The sequence below is a fragment of the Myiozetetes cayanensis genome, unplaced genomic scaffold (assembly GCF_022539395.1).
Source record: "Myiozetetes cayanensis isolate MyiCay16 unplaced genomic scaffold, myiCay2020 scf20-37, whole genome shotgun sequence".
NCBI lineage: Eukaryota > Metazoa > Chordata > Aves > Passeriformes > Tyrannidae > Myiozetetes > Myiozetetes cayanensis.
Genome location: NW_026087412.1, coordinates 5,730,971 through 5,743,773, shown reverse-complemented (window position 1 = coordinate 5,743,773; position 12,803 = coordinate 5,730,971). Strand labels below are relative to the sequence as shown.

Sequence of the window (12,803 nt, the reverse complement as noted above, 5' to 3'; positions counted from 1 at the left end):
ACACTTCATTTCTTCTCTGGTGCTTTCTCTTCTATAATACACCCTCTGAGAGTGAAGTTAAATTGCCATAGGCAGAAGGTACCTGATTTTTGTGTGAGTAGACCTTTGCTTTCCTCATTCTTTCTGCTCAGATCCCTATAACTTGCTAATGCTTTCTCCTGCTCCTTCTAACAACTCTGTTAAAAACAACACAAAGATGTAATGGTTGGCCCATGTGGTGGAATATTGGGAACAGGGACTTATTGATGAGTTGTTACTTAGTGTTTGTTTCTCTTTACAAAGAAGAAATTTTTGCTATCTGAAAAGAAGCAGAAAGATTTTCGAATCAAGAGGTCCCCTGATACTTAAAGAAGAAAAATAAGATTGCCCAGAGTAGGCTTCTTCCTCAATCATTTTTCATGTTTCCTGTGAGCAACCTGATTTAATAGTGAACCAAGCCAGTTTAGCTAAAATCTGCATATATGAAAGGCTTTGAACTGGAGAATCAGATTCCTTATGTGCTTTTGGAATGTGTTGCAGCTCACTCGGACTACTGTGGAAGCATGAATGTAAAGGAGTTTTACAGAGAAGATCGACATCTTGGTGTGAATGAGGAATCAATATGTAAGTATAGTGATTAATGTTATCTCTCCTTGTGCTGTGCCCCAGGTTGTTGCTGTAATAGTAGTGTCAGACACCCCGTGACACTGTGGAAGCTACAAAGTAAATATTTGCTTTGCACTTGGATGTAGGGCGGGACTGGTGATGGCCTGTTGTAGTATTTCCCCAGCAAGTTTTATTCCACTGAATTTCCCTAGGGGTTTTTGGTCTGATAACTGATACTGTGAAATAGCTTTGTTCACGTTATCTTGTAACAATCTTGGCTTGATCCTGGCTTTGTCCCATTAATCAACTGTTACCACAACCAACAGGTGATGACTGTAAGGGGAAGAAACATCTTGAAATGTACACCACAGACCACATGCAATCCTCATGGGCCAAAAGGGTAGCAAGGACCATTTGGCACACCTTTTCTTCTGCAGGTTGACTTGGACCTTTTTGTTTGCTTTTATTTTGCGTCACAATCTCACAATGTTAATAATTTTGTGTTTGGGTTTTTTTTTCCTTCCTTCATCTACGTTAAAAGTGTAAAGTGCCTAGAAAACTAACACGCTTAACACCTTTCTGTTCTGACTTCTTACTTTTATTCTGGCTTTTTTACAAGCTTGGCAGGATGCTTACCTATTAGTAAAAATTAATAAAAAAGGTGTAGGTGTTGTGTACACGTTATATGTTAGAAAGAACAAGTCAGATTGTTAATTTATTGCACTTTGGGGAGATCTGTATGCTTCATAGGTTGAAAAGCTGCCTTTTAATAAAAGCAAGGTATGAGGTATTGGTATGCAGATTATTTGAATAAAGGAGTTTTAACATTTTATTTTTGTTCTAGTGATAGTCAATTTTTACAGGAATCTTATATAGGGATAGAATCTTCCCTGTGAGATGAGCATTCCCTAGCTTGAATGACAGAGGCATCAAGGATCTGTTGAGTGCTCTTTATTCAGCAAAAGAAAATGATTTGGGACACTTCAGTCACCTAAATGATTTGCAAAACATTGGGTTGGTATATCTATAATCCCTCAGATTAACCCAGACATACCTGCTAATCTAAAAATGTAGGATTATTTTCTAAACATATACTACGTAGTTTGTTCTGTAGAACAGCCAGTCCTAGTTGTGGATTTAGTAATTTTTGGCCTCATTGGGTTTTAAGTTACACCATTTTATTTTAGTGCCTTGTGTGTGGGGGGGGTTGTTGGTGGTGCTTTTATTCTCTTTAAGAGATACAAAGCTGTCATATTGAACATCCTTGGGAACACTCAGCTTAATGAAAATGTACTGCTTGCAACTTTTAGAAGAAATACTTTATTTCTCAATATTTCTTCGAAATCACTGGAGTTCAAAATTTTAATTGTTCCCTCTTCTGCACAGTAACCCAGATAAGAGACTTGCTGTATAATTTGGAACAAATAAGATGCTCTTAAAGTAATGATGTGCTTAACGCTTGTTTTTATGGTAGTACTCTTTTGCTATTCTCTGCTACACTTTGCATGGCATTGTTAGATAAACATGTAACAAAATGTAAACTTTTGATTTTGGAAAAGAACTATTCTAACTGCACAGATGCTGTTTTTCATTCTGTTTATCTCTGTCCGTGAGAATTCAATTTCTAAATTGTCTTGGTTTCACTTGGCTTTATATTTGTTAGTGGCTTGCTTTACCTTAAAGTAGTGAAGAACTAAGTTTGAGTTTACTGAAAGGTATGGTTTAAAATTCTGCAGAGCATATAGTGGGCAGGGGATTGAGTGTGTTTTACTGCATGTATTGAAAAGAACCTTCATCTCCTTTGTGTCAGTTACCACATGGAGTTAATTTGTTATAATCCAGGTTACTTTATGCTTCACGTGTTGCGAACAGTGGGAGCAACGGGATGGCTTGTGTCTCAGAAGGTGTTGTCTCTACTTTGGCTGGCCATTCTTTCTCCAGGTTACTATTCTAATCCATGTGTGTGTGCCTTGCCTGTTCCTTTTGACAAACTAGGAATCTGCAGTATGTGGCTTATCTTAATTCAGCTGTGCTTGTGCTGGAGCTTTTCTATCTTGAGATGCATGTGCTACTTTACTTTTTTTACTGACCAAATTAGGCTTAATGAGAGGGTTTATTTCTGCTCACAGGTCTAACAGGAGACTAACCAGGCTGTTTCATGGGGGAATGAATGTCTGAATAGCACTGAATGTGGGGTATCAAGAACAATGGGGTGTGTTGAGTTTGGCAGCCACTTCCTGTATTGATATTCCTCTTACCAGAAGCTGATGCTGCTAATCTGTGCATTTCTTGAAACATACTGAGGTCTCCAGTCTGTGATAACTTGTGTTCAAACATTAATACTGAGTTTCCAGTGAGATAGCAGTGTCATAACAAAGGAGCACTTCACCTTCTTGCATGGCTGTTGGCTTTGTTGAGTAGCTGATGTTACAGTGCTGTCATATTTGTGATATCTAGATGTCCATAAGCTGCATGTGTTGCCTGTACTCGTGCATTTCTCCGCTCTGCAAAGCATTGTTGGCCACAGCTGCATGTCCTTCTGCTTGGTTTCTTTGAACAAGTGCTGCAGTAATTACATTTCACATTCCCACTTTCTGTCTTCTAGGGAGGGCAGCTTCTGGCATGTACAGGTTGCTTCGAACTGGGTGGTATCAGCTTGTTGCTCTGATGTCTTTGCTCAAGGTGTTTCTTGTAAGAAGGTGTGTATCCTTTGAAAAAATTTGTTTGTGAGCAAGTTATTTATCAGTGGTAATATGTATTTTAAAATAATATAAATACATAATATTATAAAAATAAATAATAATATAATAATAAATGTAATATAAAATAATGTAATATAAAACCCCAATAATTTATGGTAAATGTATTGTTTCTTGTAAACTTTCTTTTCTCTTTCTCTAGATGCCTTCCAAAGAACTACAAGTCATTACTGTTTCTTATCCCACTCCTGTTTCTACTAGGTATGTCAATTTAGTTATAATACAAATTGATGTGTGTACTACAGCTGTTCTAAAACAGCATTTTTAGTTGGTTTATGAAGAGGATGCAGAAGCAAAAAAAAGCAAATTAGTGAACAGGACAGTAATTCAAGCTTTCAGAGTACTGACAAGTCAATGCACTTTCCCCATGGAAGGAATACCCTTGATTTAATTGCACAGAGCTCTTTATAGAGAGTGGCTGAGTGAGTAGGTGCTTTGAAGTCCTTTTTTTCTTTACCTCCCTTCATAGGAGTAGCAGTGAAAGAGTGGGCTGTGTGCTGATTGTTGTCAGTCTCAATAACAGTGTGGTTAGGTCCTTTTACCAACTCACCCTAAGTCTTTCCTGTGCTCTAGACCATGTTTTAGTTGCTTAAGTTACTGTTCACTTTATATTGGTTCATAGACAGTGTTCCAGATCAGCTGTCAATTTTGAAATTAACAAATTCAGTTTAAGATATTTAGTAAAAGTGCTGGGCCGTTTCTGAAAAGCAGTTTCAAGTCTTTGTGTGTCCTAAAAGCTTGCAACTATTTTGTGGAGAAGATGAAGCTTCTTGGAAACCTGCAGTGGGGTTTCAAAGTCCTCTGTACTAGGGTGAATAAGGAAGGAAGAGTTCACCCTGTGTAGAAAATGCTGCTACTTCTCACTAAGATATTGCAAAAACAAGCGTAATCTTGTGAAATGCTATTTTATTACCATGAAGGCCTAAGTTTCCTCCTAATTTTATTAGCTCTTATGCAATGGGGTTTGTAGTAAGTGGGGTGTAAGGCAACATATTTTCCATGGAGATAAAAAGCAGCATTTACATCTGCCTTCAGAAAACACGACCTGTCTTAATAAATGTGATCAAGGTGCCATATATATATATATGTGTGATCATATATATAAGCACAATGCCCACCTTGCAAATGTGTGAGTGGTACTGATGGATGCTTCCTAATATTCTTAGGTACTTGAGTTAAAAATTTTAAAGCTGACTCATTGGTGATTTTTGTTTAGACTGGAGAAGTGTTCTTTGTGTGGCATCTATCTTGCAAACTGAAGGTAGCTTGTGTCCTTAAGTAAGAAGAAATTTGTAAATACAAGCAATCTGAAGGGAGAATTATTTTGAACACATGTTGCTTTTTGTTTCTGTTCTAGGTATGTGGTTCTGGGGGTTTGATGGCTTCATTTCATTATTATCTCCGTTGAACTGGACAAGAGTTGACAGAATACAGAGAACAGATGATTCCATTCGTGTTCCTGAACCACAGGATGATTCTTTTCATTCTGTGCAGCCTCCAAAGGTAAAGGAGAACAGTCCAGGGAAAAACTTTCATATATTTTAACTCCTCTGTCTTCGGTATTTTGCAATAACTACTTGATGCACAAGGGTAATTTTTATATATTAAAAAATTACCTTTATCCCTTAGGATACCATAAATATCTTTGATTTTGATCGGATAAGTGAGCTGGAAAAGCAAATGGCCATCGTGTCTGGCAGATGCCATGACCGGAATGAAGAATATAACAAAATGATGCTTCTGCTCCATAATCTTCAAGATCAGGTTGCCAAGATGAGTGACAAAAGTGAAACATTGAAGCTAATAAAAAATGTGATGAGTCAATATCTTAAAGATATGAAATTGGAGGAAAAGGTAAGATAGTTAATGCTTTCTGTTCCTGATCAAAGTTTTCTGTTTTACTAATGCAGGTTGTTATCAATTGACTGGAGGATTCTTTTTCTGCTACAGAATTAATCAATAGGTAGTAAGTGCCTGGGAGTAGTCATGGGCATTTATTCCTTCTTTGTTATTGCTGACAAAGGATTAATTCCAGACAGATGGCCTAAAGTAGATTCTTACATTGCTAAAAAGTAGCTGGATTTATCCTGTTTCCATACAGGTAAAGAATGCCATAGGAAGGAATAGTGACAAAGAAGGGATTTTGTGGTAAACTTCCCTCTGTATAACCCCTACTATTGCTGAATCAGACTCCTGTATTTATTACAGATTCTGTAATTTCTCACAGTACCTGCAGGATAAATCACTTTAACATTCACAAAATGGAATTAAAATAATGCTTTGCAAAAAATACCAATTGTGGTATTTGTACTCCAAAAGCAAATACACCCCCTTTTCCTTCCCTGTTTTTTTAAGACTGACTTCCTGGCTTTACATCAAGAACATGAGTCGCGCATCCGGACACTGGAAGACCTTCTTAGAAAACTCTCTGCTGAATCCAAGGTATTGAAAGTGAGCTTTGCTGACTTGTTCTAATTGTAACCTGTTGATAAAACAGAGCAAGTTTTTTATTTTCCATCCTAAACACCAGTTTCCTTTGCTCTGGCTATTACAGAACTTTAAGTCTCAAAACTTGTTTTTTGCTCCCCCTCCCTGGAGAGGGTTTCAGTCCAAAGATTAAAAATTATTCACTTGACCAGTGGTGCAGGTTCTGTTTGGAATAAAACCTTATTATACAGAGGTAAAAATATTGTGGGTACACAGTCCTGCAGGAGTGGTGCTAGAATCTCTTATTTTCATATATCATTCTTTATCTTCTTTCTGTCACTTGTGTTTCTTCATACACATTAAAACTAACTTACGTATTTTTTTTAGGACATCCAGAAGGAGCTTGACATAGCTAAAGCAAAAACAATGAGGTATAAGCACTTTTCAAATATATTTTGCTTTTTCAGCTCTGATGACAACAGACAGTGATTTATGTGTGTTGTTCTTCCAGTAAAACAATCCTTTTCTTGTGTTGGTTAACTGACCCTGAGGGTTTGCATTGTCAACAAGAGCACTTCTGTCTTACTGGAGATTTTAACTGGGATGCTGAACATCAGCACAAGACCCACCTCCAGTGTGGGGACAGCCCTGCAACTACATTTTCACTAGAGAAAGCTGCTTATATAATGGAGGAGAATGAGTGCCTTCTCATCCTCTTATAAATGCATTAGAGGTTTCCCTCAGATCATTAGTGAAGTATACAGTAACTGCTTTTGATGGCCTTTATATTTAAAGTCTTGAATTGTATCAGTTCTAGCTTTAGTCTAGTTTTGACTTGTTGGCTACTTTCCACTCATGTACAGTGTAATACTGGGATTAAAACTTCAGCACTTCATTAAGCAGTTTCCCCATTTAGAAGAGGAAAATAAACACTTATGTGCTGAATTGTCATTTAAATGGCTTTAGAGTGATGGCTGATACCTTTTTCCATAGCATGCACTGAACACTGATCTTTATTGTCATATGTGAGCTGCTACTTTAACTCAACAGTTCCTCTGAAGTTATTCTGGTTTGAGTAAGGTAGCCTGAAACTCTTTCTAACCAGTGGCAAACTGGTTTGCCAGAAACCTTTAAATTCCCCCAAAATATGTTTATTAGTTTGGCAGCTTGTTGATATGAAGTCATCCCTGCTGGATTTGTCCACAAATTAAAAATACTCTGCTTTGAATATATTAATTCTATGTATGCCTAAAGTACCATCTTCAGAGTTTACTGTGTGTATTCTGGTGAATAACTGAACTAGGAGAGCACTTTGTATTAGATGAGTACATTCTTATACCTTTTGGGATTTGGTGGAATGAGTCAAACTACTCTTTCCTAATTATTGGCTCCTTGTTTTTGTCAGAGATGATGATCAACATAGTCAACTTATGTCCAAAATTAAAACACTGGAACTAGAGTTGTCTCAGATGAAATCGGAGCTGTTATCTGGGGAAAGTGTGAAGACGAGTTGCGAGAAAATCGATGCCATTCATGAAAAAGTAGGTTCTGCAACTTCTGTAACTGTCCCAGTAAAATTTGGTATTACTTAATTTTGTTCGCTGACTTTTTCTTGAAATGCACTGCAATGAGTAACATGGGGGTAGTATTAATCTTAAAGAATGACAGTGTTTTATGTAGGAGTGCCATTCATTTTTCCATTTGTGTGTAGCACTTTACTAGGCAAGAGTTTATGACTTGTTTTCTACAGGGGTTTGCATTTAAGTTACGATGCAGTAGCAGTTCTCTTTACAGTACTTTGCTGATCTTACCAATGTATTTTGCTGACCCATGAAAATATGGAAAAGAAACTTAACATAAAAGCAAGTTAGGTTTGTTATCTGGGAGTTGTCTTTAAAAATCATGCTAAAGTTCTTTGGAAGCCTTTTGAAAGGTCTGACTAGAGCGTAGCCCACAAAATACAACAGTAAGCGTTGATAAGGGATTGTCAACTTTGACTTAAATACCATCTTGTGATAATGCTCAAATATGGCCCAGCTGTGTGCCTGTTATATATATGTATTTATATATATGTAAGTATCACTTAACAGTTCATAAAAACTAATAATTTCTATTATGATTGTTAATGACTTCTATTAGGTAGATGCCCAGGTCAAAGAATCTGTCAAGCTGTTGCTTTTTGGTGATCATCAAGAAGACCTTCCCGAATCACTTCTCCAGTGGCTTACATCCAATTTTGTGAGCAAAAGTGATCTGCAGACTTTGCTGCGGGATCTGGAGTTGCAGATCCTCAAGAATATCACTCTCCATATGTCTGTTACAAACCAAAAACTGACATCTGAAGTAGTCACAAATGCTGTGACTAATGCAGGGATTTCTGGGATCACGGAAGCGGTGAGTTCAAGTTCTCAGAAGTTAAACTGTAGAGAGTTCTTTTATGGACATTTTGTAGCAAATGACTGTTGACATAAATGTGAAAGATTTTGAGGGATGTCAGGAACATTCACTGAAAGGAGGAGAACTACAGAAAATGCTTTAGAAGTGTATTGTTACGGCATTGCTTGTTGCCTGTTGTGAACATCTGTGTTTGAATTCAGTGTGCTGTCTTGAAAACTGAAGAATTCCCAAAAAACAAGAATACCAAAGAAATGCAGCTCAGGGTTTTGGGAAGGTGGAGGAAGTAATTCAGCTTTTGAAGAAAACGGGTCAAGATGCAGTGTGAATTTGTATTTTAAGACAGACAACCATGCATTAAAATGGCCTCTGTCTTGATAGAGGCTTTCAGAGACTTGTGCTGAAGTGCAGCATCTCAAAAAGGTGCTTGCAGCTTCACAGATATGTATATATCAATTCTTTTATCACTTGATCTTATTGAAATATTTCTCTTTCCATTCTCCTATGCATCTACAGCAAGCACAGATTATTGTAAATAATGCACTGAAACTTTACTCTCAAGACAAGACTGGGATGGTGGATTTCGCCTTGGAATCTGGAGGTAAATAGAGGAAACACCACTTTTCCTATTGATGTTTTTAGCAGTATTTACTAGAAATCTTACAGTGAAGACTAGAGGTTAGTAGAGCTTTCTTGTATGTTGCCTGATCATCAGTCTGCTGCAATCTATGATGGTGTTTATAGGGCTATATATCAGCTTAGGTGTGTGTGGACAGGGATAGAACAGTTAGCACATCTACAGCTGGATAAGAAAGAAATTAAAAACCTTTGATGTATTCTTACTATAACATTGTACTTGATAGAAGCTTTGTATCCCCAGAAAATTATTTGATCTTAACAATATATTTAATCTGGATTCATTAAGCTTTTATATAAATCTCGTTAACTACTCATTTCTTCCTGAAGACTTTTATTTCTGCTAACCTGATCTATCTCTTTTGAGGTGGCAGCATTCTGAGTACTCGCTGTTCTGAAACCTATGAGACCAAGACAGCATTAATTAGCCTCTTTGGAATTCCTCTGTGGTACTTCTCTCAGTCTCCCAGAGTGGTAATTCAGGTAATTAAAGGCCAAATAAACAAATTCAGCAGCGTTATTTTGTGTTGAGTGGATTGGATTGGTTTTTTCGGATGCTGGGTGTTCCTGTCTGTAATATCGAGGGGCACAGGTACTTGGAACTATGTTCCTAAGAGTGGGATTCTTCAGGTAGTCCCTGGACACAGCTTTAGTCCTGCTCTAGTAAAATTTAGACCTTTATGGGAGGCTTGGGTGGTGCATTGGACTTGTGCAAAGTGTGAGCATTGGGAGGGTTCCTGTTGAGAAGTAATCTCAAGGTGGGTCTTCAAAACACTGCTGGGAGCTCAGGTGGATGTGGTGATTTCCTGAAGAGTTGCACCACAGAGATTATTTCTGCCACTTGCTATCTAAGACTGTCCCTAAGAATTCAGAATTAATTACAACTCTCCATTACAATAAAAAAAATAATTACAAAACACTAGTAGGGTTGTTTTTCTTGTTGTGTTTCATCTTGTTCTCTCTACTTTCCTCCTGTCTAGCCGGACATGTATCCAGGAAACTGCTGGGCTTTCAAAGGATCACAGGGCTATCTCGTAGTGAGGCTTTCAATGAAGATCTATCCAACTGCCTTTACAGTGGAACACATACCAAAAACACTTTCGCCAACAGGAAATATCACCAGTGCTCCTAGAAATTTTGCAGTATATGTAAGTCTGTCTCTCAATTTATATTGGTGTTTGTACGCATAAAGGGAGGACAGATGAGATGATGTTAAAGTGATTCAGTCATTGCTCTCAAAATTGAATATATATTTTTAGTAGCATTTGAGGTTAGGAATAAGAAGTGCTTAAAACTAATTTTAGGGGAGTTGTTTCTCTTGCTTTATACAACAGTAAACATTCTTGGAAGGAGATGATGGTTTTTAATTTGGTCTAGTTCTTCATACACTTTGTGGTTTCATCGTTCCTCCTTCTCCTGGCCTGATAGACTTCTGAGTGCTGTCTGTTGATACTCTGCTGTGTAGACATGCTTCTAGTTTTGCTTTGATTTGAAATTTGTTGGAAGCAAAAATCTTTATCCTGTTCTTGCAGGGTCTGGATGATGAATATCAAGAAGAGGGCAAGCTTCTAGGAGAGTATGTCTATGATCAAGAAGGAGAACCACTGCAGATGTTTCCAGTGATGGTGAGTCTGGATTATAAGATTTTAAAGTGTCAGGAGAAAGATAGATACTTTCTACCTCAGCTTCTACAGTGTCCAACTGAAAATGAGGCGTTTTCACTGCTCATTGCACACAACCATAGAAAATAAAAGTATCTGCCTCAAAACCAATGGCTTAAATAAACAAGAAGGGAGGAAGGTTTGTTGCCATCTGGACACAAATGGTGTGAAGTTGCTAAACATATGAAGAGTCTGTTTCATGCTGCTTCTGACTCACTTATAAATAAATAATTGTAATCCAAGGAAGGTTTTGTTCAAAGGGGCAGAAAATTCCCAAGCCATGACTTAGCTATTAAAGACTGTTGGTAGCTGCAGCAATCTAAGAAAGCTTGAGTTGCAGCTGTTTGTACCAGCCAACCTAAGCCTAGCTTGTGTGTTTGCTTTTGCCTTCTCCAGGAGGAAAATGAAGATGCATTCCAGATAGTGGAGCTGAGGATTTTCTCTAACTGGGGCCATGCAGAGTACACCTGCCTTTATCGGTTCAGAGTGCACGGGAAACCCGCCGAGTAAAGCACACTACAGCTCGTTGTACATTTTGTTCCTAATCTGTATATACCGGAGAGCCTCGAACACTGGAACCTCTAAAGGACGAGGATGCAAGATACACCCTGCAGAACTGTTGGTCCTCTGATAAAAGGCAGAAGACTGTCAGCAGAAATGTATAAAAAAAAAAAAAAATCGATTTTTATTTGCTCTAACGCTCAGCTTGTAATTGCCAGTTCGCTTCATGTTTCTGCGTCCATGCTGAGGGAAATAATGCATGCAAACAGCTCTGGTTCGTAAAGCCCAGTTGGCAAACAGGTGACACATATTTTATTACAAATGAATGTATAGGGGTTTTTTAAAAAGAATAAACCACACTTTCTGCAACTAGGAATCTGTTCTTTTTTAATCCAGGTCTTAACTGCATCCTTCTGCTAGCTTGGCACCATGAGCCAAAAACTGTGGTATATTTTGAACACTGACTGTGGCTAAAGGTGTCCTTCAGTTGACCCTTGGTTTTGACCTTTTTGGTGGATCCAAAAGGGCTTCTTTGATACATGTTGAATATAATAAATCCTACTGTCAGGGAAAGCTAACACAACCAAAACCAGTTTAAACACCAGCGACTGAGAATGCTTTACTGTAATTTGTGGCCGTGAATTGCTCTAAAAGTCAGGGATAACTTTCAGTAGCTGAAGTTATTTTAAGGTATTTTACCATGGCAACTTGGCCAGTTTGTTCTTTTTTAGTGTTAATTCCGAATCGACCTTGATGTACTGACTGACTGGATCGGAGCTGATAAACCTGCTAAATTGCTCAGTAAACATTGTTATGCAGCAACTGAACAATATTAGTTTGTCAAAAGCAATCTCTGTGGGATGAGGATTCCTTAGACTGGTTCGTTGTTACACTCCATAAATGTTGTACTGTGAGAACTCAGTGTGTGGAAAACAAGACTGAAGTAATTCTCTCCACGTCACACTTACAAGAGGGACTTGTGCTCAGCGCTGCTGTTGCAAACACACGGGCATTCCTGATCCTCCCCAGAAGCCTTAGTCGGGTGTGAGATGATTAGAGTTGCTCCCAGAAGCAACATTCCCATGTAGAACGAGATGAAAACTGCTTGTTTGCCCCCCCTTAGCATTGCTGCTTTTGAAGATCCTTTTCAGAGAAAGATTCCTGAACTTTACTTGTACGCAGAATTTTTTATCTTGCTGTTCCTAGTGCATTTTGTAGTTACAGAGAACTGTTACCACATGGACCTGCTGACTGGTTTTCTGAATAGAGTTATGTATGTTGCACAACAGTCCTCGAATGTTTAAATACAAAAGTCTCCATGTGAAGAACTGGTTTTTTTCACTTGACCTAGAGACAGAACCTATGGCCTACGCAGAGGAGTAGATGACACATGTACAGGTGTTTTCATACTATAGGTTACATATTTAAAATTAGAATTATCCTGTGTAAATTGAAATTAGGTAGGTGAGGGGGGGGAATATTTTGAATAACACTAACTTATTTTTAAAAAAAAAGCAAGATAGGACTTTGTGCAATGTATTTTTGTAAATGCTTTTCAAAATGTCTGTTATTCTTTGCTGCCTCCAAACTGACAAGATGCTATTGAGATGTTTAAATAAAGAGTTTTAATTTTTGAAAGTGCATGTAATACTTGAAACAAGAAATAAAGCTTCTTTTCTGTAATATTTTTTTTGATCAGCTGCTTAAATAACTGAGGAAAGACTAATTTAAAATTTCTCCCCTGTCCCTGAGCAGGGTCATTGCTCTTGAGTGTTCTGGGTGAGGAGAAGGGGCTTAAATCTGGCTTTTCTGGGGCAGGGAGCAGCAACATGTGTTGAGC

The 12,803-nt window shown here is 37.9% G+C and overlaps 1 protein-coding gene across 5 annotated transcripts in view; it reads left to right on the top strand.

The window, feature by feature from the left end:
* SUN1 (Sad1 and UNC84 domain containing 1) overlaps nt 1–12,646 on the top strand; it is a 29,029-nt gene extending 16,383 nt beyond the window's left edge. For 3 of the 5 annotated variants that reach the window (XM_050317405.1, XM_050317404.1, XM_050317407.1), the window contains 16 exons: nt 520–603; nt 912–1,022; nt 2,428–2,526; nt 3,191–3,284; nt 3,487–3,545; nt 4,702–4,847; nt 4,974–5,198; nt 5,700–5,786; nt 6,159–6,202; nt 7,177–7,316; nt 7,915–8,165; nt 8,682–8,766; nt 9,169–9,284; nt 9,782–9,949; nt 10,334–10,426; nt 10,859–12,646. In XM_050317405.1, the coding sequence (XP_050173362.1) occupies nt 520–603; nt 912–1,022; nt 2,428–2,526; nt 3,191–3,284; nt 3,487–3,545; nt 4,702–4,847; nt 4,974–5,198; nt 5,700–5,786; nt 6,159–6,202; nt 7,177–7,316; nt 7,915–8,165; nt 8,682–8,766; nt 9,169–9,284; nt 9,782–9,949; nt 10,334–10,426; nt 10,859–10,972 (1,916 nt within the window). In that variant the 3' untranslated portion in view covers nt 10,973–12,646. The remainder of the gene's footprint in view (nt 1–519; nt 604–911; nt 1,023–2,427; nt 2,527–3,190; nt 3,285–3,486; nt 3,546–4,701; nt 4,848–4,973; nt 5,199–5,699; nt 5,787–6,158; nt 6,203–7,176; nt 7,317–7,914; nt 8,166–8,681; nt 8,767–9,168; nt 9,285–9,781; nt 9,950–10,333; nt 10,427–10,858) is intronic. The other 2 variants (XM_050317406.1, XM_050317408.1) reach the window with 1 other exon arrangement.
* The last annotated feature ends 157 nt before the right edge of the window (nt 12,647–12,803 follow it).